The sequence below is a fragment of the Mirounga angustirostris genome, unplaced genomic scaffold (assembly GCF_029215605.1).
Source record: "Mirounga angustirostris isolate CCGP_5_RB_7025 unplaced genomic scaffold, mMirAng1.0.hap1 SCAF_12, whole genome shotgun sequence".
Lineage (NCBI taxonomy): Eukaryota > Metazoa > Chordata > Mammalia > Carnivora > Phocidae > Mirounga > Mirounga angustirostris.
Window position 1 is genome coordinate 11,313,125 of NW_026991720.1, and position 13,285 is coordinate 11,326,409.

Here is a 13,285-nt window from a genome sequence, read left to right on the forward strand (position 1 = left end):
ATATCTGAATATCCAGCCTGGAAGCTTCTATTGTGGTAACACCAGTGCAATTTATTGTTTATTCTTTATCTGCATCTGTTTTCTTCAAGACTCAGTTTTTCCATATTTGTCCATTTTGGGTTTACCATTAGAAGGCCAATCAGCTTAGGGCGCCATGTATGCCAGTTTCAAGAACAGTGCAAAAGAAACTCTCCAGATGGTTCATCTACAGTGCAAACAATCTTCTACTTGGTCCTTATGACCCCATGTTCTCACTGATCCTTGAAGTATCTATGGCAGATTGAAATGCTGAATAGGCCCTATAGGAAGATTTGATTAAAGAATCAAAGTGCTGGTCTTTGGGTGGGGGCGGGAAATGCCTTTGTCAAGTTACCTGATGTTTTGAGAAACAACTTTTACTTGCTATTGGGCCCTACTAGGCCATGGGAATGCCTGGTCATGGGAAACCAGATCACCATGAACCTGGAGCTGTCCATCAAAACCTGCTTTGAGGAACAAATCATAAAGTAGTATATGTGAGACTAGGCCTGAGCAGATCCTAAAGACTCAAACTAACTGTCATAAACAGTTGATTTATACTTCCATCATGTCTGTTCCTGTCATCCTACCATTGAATCTTCAACTCATAATATGGTCTCCTACATAATTTCTGTGACTATTTAACTGAGAAGGTGTGGTCCAGAAAGACTATGGAGAAAGTGTTCTTCCTAAAGAGGAGAATTTTATACAGTACATTTCACCATAACTTTGCATGGAAGAAAGATCATTGGAAGCCATGATATGAACTGATTTAAAGGCCACACCCAATCTTTTACCTTGATATAAAAGAAAATTTTTAGAGGATTGGGACACAGAGCTTTAAATAAGAAAGAGGAGTAAATTCATGTGTGTTCCATAGGATTTCTCATGACAAAGGAGGTTCTCGGTTTCCATGTGGACAAGAATACTGGTATACTCAGAAGTCAATCAGCCTCATTTCCCGAGCACATCAGTGGTCATGGTGATGACGGTGACTATCTAAGGGTTCAACGTATTGGATTTTATTTAGCCAACACTAGGTCAGTTACAACCATCACTGACTATACATCTTACCAACAGCCAGTAGAATACGGTACTCAGATTGTGCTCTCAAATTCCATTTTCCATCTAAAGGAATCAGTGTTTCTTGGAGAAATAATTCCAATTATAAGGCAAGAAAGGTAAAAGATGGGACTGTAATGTTGTATCACACCAGAAAGCAAGGGAGCTATTGAAGATACTAGGATCGTGTGGGGGAAAAAAAACAAAAAACTAAGTAGCCAATTTGAATAGGCTCTTTGGTAGCCAGAGTAATGACCCCTTAAAGACGCCCATGTCCCAATCTCCAGAACCTATATGTTATTCATATTCATATCCAGAACCTGCCTTACATTGTTAAAAGGAACCTGTAGATGCAATTATATTAAGGATCTTCAAGTGGAGAGATTTTCCTGGATAATCTGTGTGATCCCAGACGAGGGTCTGTATAGGAGCAAGGAGAAAGGCTCAGGGTCAGGAGAAAGAGATATGAGGATGGAAGCAGAATCAGAGTCAGAGAGAGGTATGAAGGAGCTGTGCTAACCTTCAGGGTGGAAGAAAGGGGTATGAGCCAAGGAGTGGAAGCTCCCTTAGAAAGCTGGGACAAGCAAGAAATCAGATTCTTCCCTAGCCTTCCAGAAAGGGATACAGCCTGTGGACATCTGGATTTTGGCCTAGGGAAGCCCATTTCAGACTTCTGGGCTCCAAAACTGTAAGATAATAATTTTGTGTTGTTTTAAGACGCAAAACTTGTGATTTGTTACAGCACCAAAAGGAAATTAGACTCCCACTCAATAAATACAATTTGAACATCGATAAAGACAATAGCTGCAACAAATAAAAATACAGCAAATAAGTTTACATTGATGAGCTCATCATGATTTTTTTAAAAACATCTCCTTTGTTGTATTTTATAAAAAGTGGTAAAGAAAGGGAAAAAATAAAACATTTATCCTGCCTGTCCTCTATTAACTATACCTCAGGAAGATAAAAAGGTGGTGAGGAGGAAGTTTCTACTTATAAATGCATTTCAAATACTAAAGAGAAAGGGACAATAGAATATCCCCACCTTGCAACCCCTAATAAATTAATGGATCTAGGTTAGTAGTTTTCTACCAGGGGTGATCTTGCTATCCCCAGAGACATTTGGTAATATCTGGAGACTTTTCTGATTGTCAAAACTGGAAGGAGGTGGGGAGGGGACACAACTGCCATTTAGTGGGTAGAGGTCAGGAATGTTGAAAAATACCCTACAATGTGCAGAAGATTGAAGAAGAAACAACTATCTAGCCCTAAATGTCAATAGACGTTGGCTGCTGTTGAGAAACCCTATGCAATGCAATAACCATAATAAACCCTAGAGAAGAGAAACTGAACACTGTGTCCCTCTTGATAGAAGTACATGCCACCATCTGAAAAATCTTGCCAGAAAAGAAAATATATTTAAATCTGATCAAGCCTCCAGATCTAAAAGGAGATACAGGGTAAATGGAACATGCAAAACTACACTCCGGGGATGTCATCAAAAAATCCAAGCTGCAAGGGAATCCAACTGGGAAAAACAATCCTGTTTTATTCAACAAATAATTCCGAGGGGAAAAATTGAAGGTGAACCTATACATTAAGCAGGTCTTCAGAGACATAGGAGACAATGGTAATGTATGGATTTTATTTGGATTCTTATTTGAACAAATTGTAACTTTTATATATATCAGGTTTTTTGTTTCTTACAAAATACCTCAGTGATATTTTTATGGTTATTAAATAATGAACAAGATTTTAATTTTCAAATATTTTTCAGTGCCCAATGTTTTTAAGGAGTTATATTTAATGGCTTTAATGTTTAGAACATCATCTTATTTTGCCCCTGAATCAACAGTACTTTCCTCCCTTATACTGAGAATGTCATTCGCAAACAGCTATTAATGAGGAATGCCAGTTGTCTCAAGGTATTCACGTATATTAATGAAAATTTAAATTTCTGAGAAAAGGCAGTCCTGGAAAAAAAAAAGTCCATAATATGAAAAAGATGAAAGTAGAAACTTAATGCATGGAATATAAAATGACACTCATTTGTTTCTACATATCTGAAGCCCACTCTCAACATTTCTGCTTCCTGAGAAATGCAGATCTGGAAAACTTTTCAGGTGAACCCAAACAAGCTAAGTTGCTGGGTGAAAGCAAAGGGATCATGGGATGGGAGGTGGAGAAAGTCACACTGGGACCACACATCAGTCACAGAAATGAGGTACAGCACCTTCACATATTCTCCTCCTTGAAGTGTCCTGTATATATTTGACTAATTTCCTTCTTTTATATTTTTCTCCTACATTGTATATACGATGTGTTCATAGTGGTCAGTTTTTCAGTTGACTCCACAATTTACAGAATATTTAGACAGGATATTAATATTTTAGAAGACAAATGAGATCCACATGGGAATTCCAAACTGAGAGCAGATGAAGTATTCCTCTGAAATAACTTTTAAATCACAAGACTTGATTTTTTTTCTCTATTGCCACTATCTTAATTCAGATTCCTCTAATGTCTCAATAGTGATTATGGAGCAGCCCCCTAGCTAGTCTCCTCTACTCCAATCTTTTCTTCCTCTGACTTGTTTTCCAAAATGATATCTCCTTCCATACAGGAAGACTTCTGCAATCACCCACAAAGTCTTACTCTCTGTGACTTTTCTCACCCCTACATTTTAATTGCTTTACTGTCATCCTTGCTATGCCATTATATTGTCAGGACTGATTCACATTGACTATTGTGTCTCAACAATTCACTGTCACTGATAACACAGTAGATATTCCGCTGATATCTGAATACCTAAAGAGAATTTTAGCCCAGTACCAGTGACATCTATTGAGACACATGCCAATTTTGAAAAACTTAGGATTGATTATTTTTAGGTAGATTTAGAATGTCAAATGAATTTTGGATTATATGAAACTTCAATTCTACTTGGACACTGAAAATGTGTGATAACATGTTCACAAATGGAAGAACTGTGAATCCCCTGACTTACACAAGACACAGGAAGAAAGGACTTTGTGGGGCGCTTGGGTGGCTCAGTCGTTAAGCGTCTGCCTTTGGCTCAGGTCATGACCCCAGGGTCCTGGGGTTGAGCCCCACATTGGGCTCCCTGCTTGGCGGGAAGCCTGCTTCTCCCTCTCCCACTCCCCCTGCTTGTGTTCCTGCTCTCACTCTCTTTCTGTCAAATAAATAAATAAAATCTTTAAAAAAAAAAAAAAAGGAAGAAAGGACTTTGAGATTTTTTCCAAGGGAGTGAGATGAGTTACTATCCATTCTTTCTCCTCTTTCCCCTTCCATGCCTATTGTACAATATTCCTTCCTCCTTTTGTTCCTTACTTAGGTGTTTTCTCAGAGATGAGACCCAGTCTCACATATTCAATTTCACTAATTTACAAAGATCAGCCAGAACCCTGTTGTGTGGGAGGAGGGATGGGAGAAGGTGTTCAGACAGAGACTAGAGAGAAACACTGCCCAGCTGATCCAACTCTCCTGATTCCCAAAATACATATTGAAATTATCTTATCTTTCAGTGGCTTTGGCTCAGGAATCTGTCTTTTCTAAGATTAACTATACCTCTTATATTTTATATATTAATTCGTATTTTATGTGCTTATTGTATCTAAAGTCTCAGAAAAGAGGTTACGGATTTTTCAGAAATTGGGCAGTTTTAACATTTAAATGGTACCTTATACATATGCAGTAAAATTCCTCTCAAATTGCTTATATGCTGTCAAGTAGTGCCCCAGACGTGGCTTTTCCTTGGCCAGTAGGAGCCTTGAACAAACACCTTTAGTTATATTCTTATCTATAAAATAAGACCTTTAGTTGATGCTCCTTTCCTGGGGTACCTTCAGCACTCAGACAAGATGCTATGTGCACAGTTAGTGGTCCAGCACAAAGATATCTTAACAGCCCCCCTAGCATCTCTCTCAGAACAGTGACTCACACAGTTACTGGATGTGGCTTCATATGTCACACATTATTATAAGTGAGTGTAAAATATGAAAATGTTTCCGTTCCCAATGGAAACACAATTACTTTGTACAAAATTTGGATGAATAAGAACCAGTGGTTCAAAGTAAGATCCACAAATAGGTCCATGATTACAAACTATGTGACAAATCAAAACAGTGTGTTTTTCTTCTCATTACTCTCAGGCCATATGAATGGAGATAGAGAAAGTGTGGGAAGTCCTATTATAGCAGTGCTCAACTCCACTGAACATGCTGCTGTGACATAAAAATACACCCACACCCCAACCCAACCTCCAGCCTCCTGCCCAGCATCACATGTGTCGTCATCTCCTTCCTGGTTGCCAGGGCAATGCAGGTGATCCCTGCCGTATCTGAGTTAAGTGGGAGAAAACACAGGCAAAGCTCCTTTCTCTAAGTGATGCTCAGGATTCATCAAGTTGCCAGTTTTGAAGTTATTCCAGAAAATTGCCCTAATAGTTTCTGCCAGGCCCCCTTTACCTCCTTATTCCTTACACTATAAATCATGGGGTTCAGCATGGGTGTCAACACAGCATAGAAGAGAGAGATCAACTTCTCCTGAAGAACAGAGGGGCTGGAGTGGGGCTGGATATAAGTGAAAATGGCCATGCCATAGCACAGGACAACCACTGTGAGGTGAGAGGCACAGGTGTGGAAGGCTTTCTTTCTTCCCTCTGTGGACCGGATCTTTAGGATGGTGGAGATGATCTGGATGTAGGACAGGAGAACCAGGCAGAAAGGTGTCATCAGCAGAACAATGCTAGAAACCATGATTGCGATCTCGTTGGAGGAGATGTCCACACAAGCCAGTCTGACCACAGCTAGGAGTTCACAGGATATGTGATCAATATACTTGTTTGTGCACATGGGCAGCTGAAAGGTGATGGCAGTCTGTATGAAAGAGTTGATAGAACCACTGACCCAGGATGTGATGGCCAACCTAGTACAAAGGCCTCCATGCATGATGACCGAGTATCGCAGGGGGTTACACACAGCCACATAGCGGTCATAGGCCATCACTGCCAGTAGAACAAACTCAATCCCACCCAAGCCCAGGGAGAAAAATAACTGGGCTGCACAGCTCACAAATGGGACTGCTTTATGTACTGCAAGAAAATTTGCCAGCATCTGAGGAATGATGCTTGTGGCATAAGAGACATCAACGAGGGAGAGGTTGGTGAGAAAGTAGTACATGGGAGTGTGGAGTCGGCTGTCCAGTCTGATGAGGAGAACGATGAGGAAGTTCCCCAGCACCGTCACCATGTATGTGATCAAGAAGAGCACAAAGAGGAAAACCCGCATGTCCCAATCACTGGACAGGCCGAGGAGAATAAACTCTCTCACCCAAGTCTGGTTACCTGTTTCCATTAAAATATCTGAAGATTATTAATCTGCAGAGAAAGTCAGAAACAATAGAAACTGTTGAATCAAAGAATTATAAAAATAATTTTTTATGAATATCTATTGTATACAATTGGCCAGCCTTAACCAGATGTTTCAGACCACTTACTGGCCAAGATGATAGGCTTTATCCCAACATGTATTACATCTATTCTGCATCAGAGTCAGGCCAGCACTTTTATAAGGATGTGAGGTGGTCAGGATAACCCAGTTAAAGACTGGCGATGATGCAGTGCAATTTCAGGAGCTCACATCTTTACCAACTTACCTCAGATTGAGAGTAAGGGGAGCTTCGTAGGTGATAGTAGTAAGTAAAATGACAAACAATGAAAAAAAATCTTGTTGGAAAGTTATAAAAACTACCTTAATTTTGTCAACTAGCCTCATCATGATAAAATAAATAAATCTATTACAAGAGGCAGGCACTCACTCTTTGGGAAGAAGCAGGGCCTTGTGTAAAGTTCTAGAATCAGAGAAGCCAGGTTTGAAATCTGATTTTGTTTAGCAGTTTGTTACTGTGGTTTAGTGACAAACTTTTATATATGAAACAGGACAATATTATACAATTCACAAATACTTTTAAGCTGAAATGTAGGTAACTTTGGAGAAAGTACTTTATAGACTGTACTAGTAATAATAGTACTATACTAGTCTGAGTATTAGTAGTAACATGACTTCTGCCTTGGAGTAGATAGAATAGCAAAGGATTTTCCCATGTATAACCTCCACAAACTCAGATATAAATGAAATGGAGGCATTCAATAATAGAACTGAGGGATTCAGGATGATTGGTCACCTTGAGGACCTGGGGATCATTTGTCTTTTTTATAGCCCTGATCTCTTCAGCCTTCAGTGGTATCAGAAGGGAAAGGGAATTGTGATCATACCTTGTTCTTTTTATTTTTCTTCTCAACTTGATGTTCTTAAGAACCTATCCTTTGCATATGGGCTCAAAATAAAGGAAATGACAGTATGGATGTTTGGCTTTCTATTTACAAAAGAGGAAGGGAAGCAATTGTTTAAGGAACCTTCATCATTGACCAAGGCAGAGTACAATATGTGTATGAATATATGTACATGTATGCTGGAATGGAGTTTCTTTTGTGTTTCCTTTCATCCCAGAAAGGCTTCTTAAGTAGAACTGTATGTTACAATATCAATGTTGAACACTAAACAGAAACTGTTCAAATTTTTAAAAAATTTTTAAAGTTAAGGATAAAGGCAGTGAGAGGGCTTGAGGACAGAAACAGAGCTGCTTGTCCTAGAATCCAAAGGGGTCTTGCTAGGGTCTGTGAGCAGAAAGGTAAGACTGTCTATGCCTCCACTCTCTTACCTGATAAAGGCTGAAACAAAACAAGCAGTTCCCCTAAATGCCCATCTCTTCCATGGTTCAGCCACATTCATTTTCATAAACTCTGCTGGTGTCCTTCTCTTAACTGATCTCCCCTTTCAACTGTTACTCCTCTTTGGCTCCATCATAAACCTTCCACCACCACCCCTCACTTGGCTTTTCTTCAATCATGGTCAGATCAAATGCCTCAAAGATGACATTCAAATTTAATTCTAAAACCTCAAAAAAAAAATCTGTTAACTGTTACTGAATTTTAACAAATCTGCAACAGAAAGTAGACATTTCTTTTTCCACTCATTTGGCAAACATCCAGGAAGTGCCATTGCTGCTAGATGCTAAGATTTCAAAGTAAATATTACACTTCCCTACACTTAGAGTTCATGTGGATGAAAAAGACACACAACAGACTGTCATCCTATCACTGTCCCCCTGTTGCATGTGCAAGCTGTCTGGAGAACAAGCCAGTCCACGACTCACTCTAGTCTTCCTGCCCACCCCCCACATCACTCTACTACAGCCCTTGTCTCATGACAAATGAACAACAGTATCACATCTCACTGTAGGTGTGAGCTTCAAAACTTAACAGTCTGTGCTCTGAATCCATTCTCTTCCACTTCCTGGGACTGAAGCAAGTCATCCAGCCAACCCTGTCTCATAGTTTTTCAATGGCACAATGTGGATAATATTGGCCAACTAAAAGGGTCATTGCTGAAATTAAGGAGTTGAAGATCTAACCTTCCTATACCAATGACTGAATCAGGGCAGGTATCCATTATTTGGTGATGATAATTGACCTAAACCTTTGATTTCATACTCTCTATCTCTTTCATCATCTTTTTCATCTATCTCTTTCAATAAGGATGTTATTCTTTCACTTATTCCCTCTTTTTGCCATCCTTGTGTTTCTCTCGTCTCTCATTGACCACTTTTCCCTCATTAAAAAAATATATACAACCTCCCAATATGGGGAGAGGAATCTTTGCTATTTATCATTCTAATTATTTCCTCTTTCACATCAAGAGTTCTCAAATGATTGGTGTTCACCTGCTGGAATTATTTCCTCATAGAATTCATCCTTTGAGCCAGAAAACTGTGGTTTTTACTTTCACTAAATCATGGAAATTATACTCTTAATGATCCCTGGTGACTTTCTCATATCAAATACACAGGCTTTCATTTGATTTTCACTGTTTAAATTTTAATAGTGTCAAGTATTTACTCCTTCAAACCCTTGACTCTATCCTGTGCTTCTGTCCTGACTAGCCTCTGATCTGTTATTCCTTATCTGCATTCGTGAGGGATTTCTCCAAACCCTCCGGCTCCACTGCTGTGAAAATCTGGTCAGTTCTGTGCTCACCAACTGTATTCTTCTTTGGTTTTTCCCCTTGAAGGGCTTGTAATTTCTAACGACAAAAATTGTGATCAACTGTGTGCGGCTCACCCTCAAGTCTACATTTGTCTCCTGGACTTCCCTCTGAAGGCCCAGATGCTTTCCCCAACACCATAATGAATGTCCATCTCAGAAATGTCTCACCAAGGCCTCCACTCACCTCCCCACACATGGGGTCTCTCCTGACTCCTTCATTTCTGTCAATGGGACAAAAATTCTCCCATTCTCCCAACACTTCATGCTTGACTTTCCCCTCCTCTTCCCCACCCATTGGAATAAATCCTCTTTCTTCATTTCCTTTACTGCATATTCCCCAACTTCTCCCAGCGTCATTCGTACTTACACTTGCCCTCATCACCCCATGCCATAGAGTGCAAGGCATCCTTGTAAATTTCCCTGATGCCACCTCCACCCACTCCACACTCCTACATGCTCCCTCCAACTTCATCAGGAGATACAAGTGTTTCCTCAACACTTCCCTACACAAACAGATCTATGAGCTCTACATGTACACAGAATTAAGGTTTTCCTGCACAGAAGAATTTCCACACAATCTTCAGTCTGGTCCTGTTTTATTTCTAACTTTTATTTTATTATCTCTAGCATTTATTATAATACTGTGTGTTTTACAGCAAAGTATTTTACTAAAATAAGCTGTTAATACTCAAGTAACTTTCAGTGATACGTTAGCTGATTATTTTTAACCCACCGAGGCTGCTATTCATTTCCAAAGACCACTGCCTTATTTCAAAATCATTAATAACCAATTTCACCTTTTGTCCACACTCGTAGTCATTTTTGGGAATCATGGTAGATAAAGAAAATAGATCGGCGTTTGGAAAGGCAAATGCAGGAGGAAACGTGTTCATCAGATGCTTTTAGCATGCCCTGCAATTAATACCATCACCTTATTACTTTGAGAGCAGCTCCATTTAAATTTAGCTGGGTTCCTATTCTGGCCTAGGGTGGAAAATGGACTCGGTGCCAGATGAAGACTTCAGATCTCACCACTCCTATCAGAAAGCCAGAGCTTGGGCCTCTCAGATCTAACTAATTTGTAGGATCTGTAGCTCTTCCTGAATGTGTATTTCTCACTGAGGTCAAAAAACAAAGGGAAAGTGTGGGAATATTTGTTCCATTTGTCTGCATAAATAAGACAACAGAAACCTTTTAGTATAGGGTTAGGCAGGCAGCTGGTGTTCAAAACCAGTGTTGAACAATGACCACAGTTAAGAGCCACATCTATTTAGCGCTTCCTCCTGCACAGTGTATTTTGTGCTCTCTTCTGAGAATTTGTCCTAACTCTGGCTACTTTACCTTTTGCCAGGTCCACAGTATTCCTTTAATCAACAACAAAATGCTATTTTACATATTTTCTCAACAAATCTGAAACCATTCTCTATAGGTTTTGAGCTATCATGGTCTACTCACAAATGAATAATCCATGCTGTCTGCTCAGAACATAGTACTGGGGAACGACATATCCCTTGGTTTATCTCCTTGGACATGAGCACCTTGCAGGAAGGACTTCATGCCTGTGTTTTATGAAGTAGGGTGGATGTAGCATAATTACTAGAGCCATAACAAATAGAGCATACTATGTGACTTCGTATGAAAGATGCTATAGAAATAGTCTATGAAAATTTTTCTCTTTACAATACTGATACTAATGCCTGAAATGTGTTTTTTATGTGGAACATCTTTTGAGGACATATTTAGATATTAAAAATATTAAATGGAAAGTTTATGATATAAAGCAAATAATCTTTTTGTGAACTTGTATGTGAATGACTCTGACGTTGCAGAAAAAGTCAGGGGTGAAGTTTAGACAGCAAGATCAAATTTTCCCAGTTAAAATATTACCTTTCTAGACCTTAGCTAAAACTAGTTCCCAGTGCCTCCCCCCATTATCCAGTAATTATTAGTTACACAAATATCAGGACTAAAATGTTCTCTCCATGACAAAGAAATGAAGACATAAAGTAGGTGAACAAATTTTTCACATAACACCTTTTATATGACACAATACACCTAATTTAAAAGTTAAATTTTAGCCAACCATTATGATCTTTTTAAAAAATAAATCTCTTCATTGATTCCATGGAAACGGTTATTTTTTCTGTTATAAACTTGATGTAAATTATAACAAGTTAAGTGTTATTTTTCAACCTATTCCACCTACTTAAATTCAACCACAATTATTTTTCTTATTGTTTCAATCTCCTACTACCTGATGACATCTTTGGCTGAAAGTACATGTCATCTGAACAAGGTGAACAGTGAATAATTCAGACAACAATGCTTGCTGATGTTAAAACAAGGACTGGCCTTTATCTCCATGGGGTAGATAAAAATTTGGCCTTAGCCTATTCCTGCCTCCCTTTATCTGATTCTTGCTTCTAATCCTTCATTTACAAGCCAAATATTTTCACTCCATCTCTGTAACTCTCTATACCAAGGTCTACCTTCCACTAAAATGGTCCATGCTCTAATAAAATTGCCCATTAGAAATATGGTAAATTCTCAGGCAGTAAATTTTGGTAAAACTTGTAAACACATGGCATTTGGGAGTCATGGAAATGAGGCATCTCCAACTCATCTGTCATAATTTACTTAAACTCTGATCAGTAGACCTCCCAGATGGGAGCTCCTTCCATGTTGAGCTCACTAAGCTCTGCAGAATGCCTGAGAAGAAGGGTGTCGCCCCAAGTAACAATATGGCTTTTCAATGTAGTAAAGGGCCCTTTTAGCCTTTTACCACACCCTCCCCAGATTTCTGCTCTAATAGAACTGGTAAGAACTACTGAAGAACTATGAGCAACTGCTCATCAAATAAGACAAGAAACCTGACCTACAGACAAAATCTAAGAAGCATTGACAGAATTTTCACTATGCTGTGCCACACAGGATCATTTCTTGTGGTTCTCTGGAGATGTTTGCAGTTTCTGCTGCTCCTGTTTTTCAGTCATTTTTAATTGCATTTATTTTCCATTACTACTCTATGTACAAACATTCCAAAATACTTGATTATTTTTTTAAGGATGGAACTATTCAGAGCTTCATAAATGGGTAAAAGGTTTCATATACCTGCTCTATTCTCAGCATTCATTGCCAAATTCACTGTCTTACTATCATGTGTAAACATTTTAAGAAACTCAAGAAATTATCTTCTCTGTCTCCTTGTACATTAGGAAGAGACAAGAATTGATTTGAACAGACTCAGGAGGTATGCACGTTATAGGATTCTTCAGTGCCTCACTTTCCAGGATTATATTTCAGAACCATATTTCCTTCCACTATTCATGCCAATGTGAAGAGGGCATGGATGGACAAAACCGTGGATCATCCTCAAAAATCCAATCTGAAACAGTGAGGCTTATGGTAAGCCCACTACCCATAATTCCCCCTCCCCATTCATTGCATTAATAATGCCCCATAGCTAAGGGGGGAAAAGTTTTTTCTCTTCTGAAAGTCTATGCACATCTTTTGCAATCCTCCATTGAATCTTAATCATATTGTCTTCCTATTTGTAATCCTCTACAACTTCACTGCAACAGACAGAAATGAAGCACATGAAGATGAGTCCCAAAACCATGTTTTGTCTAATGCTGGTCAAAATAAACCAGACCGTACATTTACATACTTGAATTGCCAATAGAAATAGCACTTTAATTTAGAGAAAGATTCATAAGACCTATGGCTGAACACTTGAATGCTATATACATTTAATGCATTCATCATGGGCAGAAATATTTGCAACAACCTAATGTTTGGAACAGAGCACCCAAGGATCACTTGGGAGGGTGTTCTAAAACAGGTTTTATATCTTCAGAAGATAACCAGTTTGCTACTTCCCATCTAGATTTGGTGCCTGGCATTTCACATAATCAGCAACTAATGAGCTCAGTTTCTCTGATATATGGAATACTCAAATCACCTTGAATGATGTTTTACTATGGTTTCATTCAGTAAATGCTCAGCTTCTTTGTGTGTCTTGTCCCCAGTGGGGAAACTATGGCAGTATAATTCCTTCAATCTACCATGTCCCCACAGTGC

At 39.0% G+C, this 13,285-nt stretch overlaps 1 protein-coding gene across 1 annotated transcript; it reads right to left on the reverse strand.

Annotated features, from left to right (window-relative positions):
* Positions 1 to 5,458: 5,458 nt before the first annotated feature.
* LOC123840976 (olfactory receptor-like protein OLF3) lies at positions 5,459 to 6,455 on the reverse strand. The gene has a single exon (XM_045870690.2). The coding sequence runs from the start codon at positions 6,453 to 6,455 to the stop codon at positions 5,502 to 5,504; it is 954 nt and encodes a 317-aa protein (XP_045726646.2). The 3' UTR covers positions 5,459 to 5,501.
* Positions 6,456 to 13,285: the final 6,830 nt, after the last annotated feature.

What these genes read in the sequence shown, in the direction of transcription:
- LOC123840976 (XM_045870690.2), bottom strand. Translation starts at nt 6,455, where the DNA reads ATGGAAACAGGTAACCAGACTTGGGTGAGAGAGTTTATTCTCCTCGGC.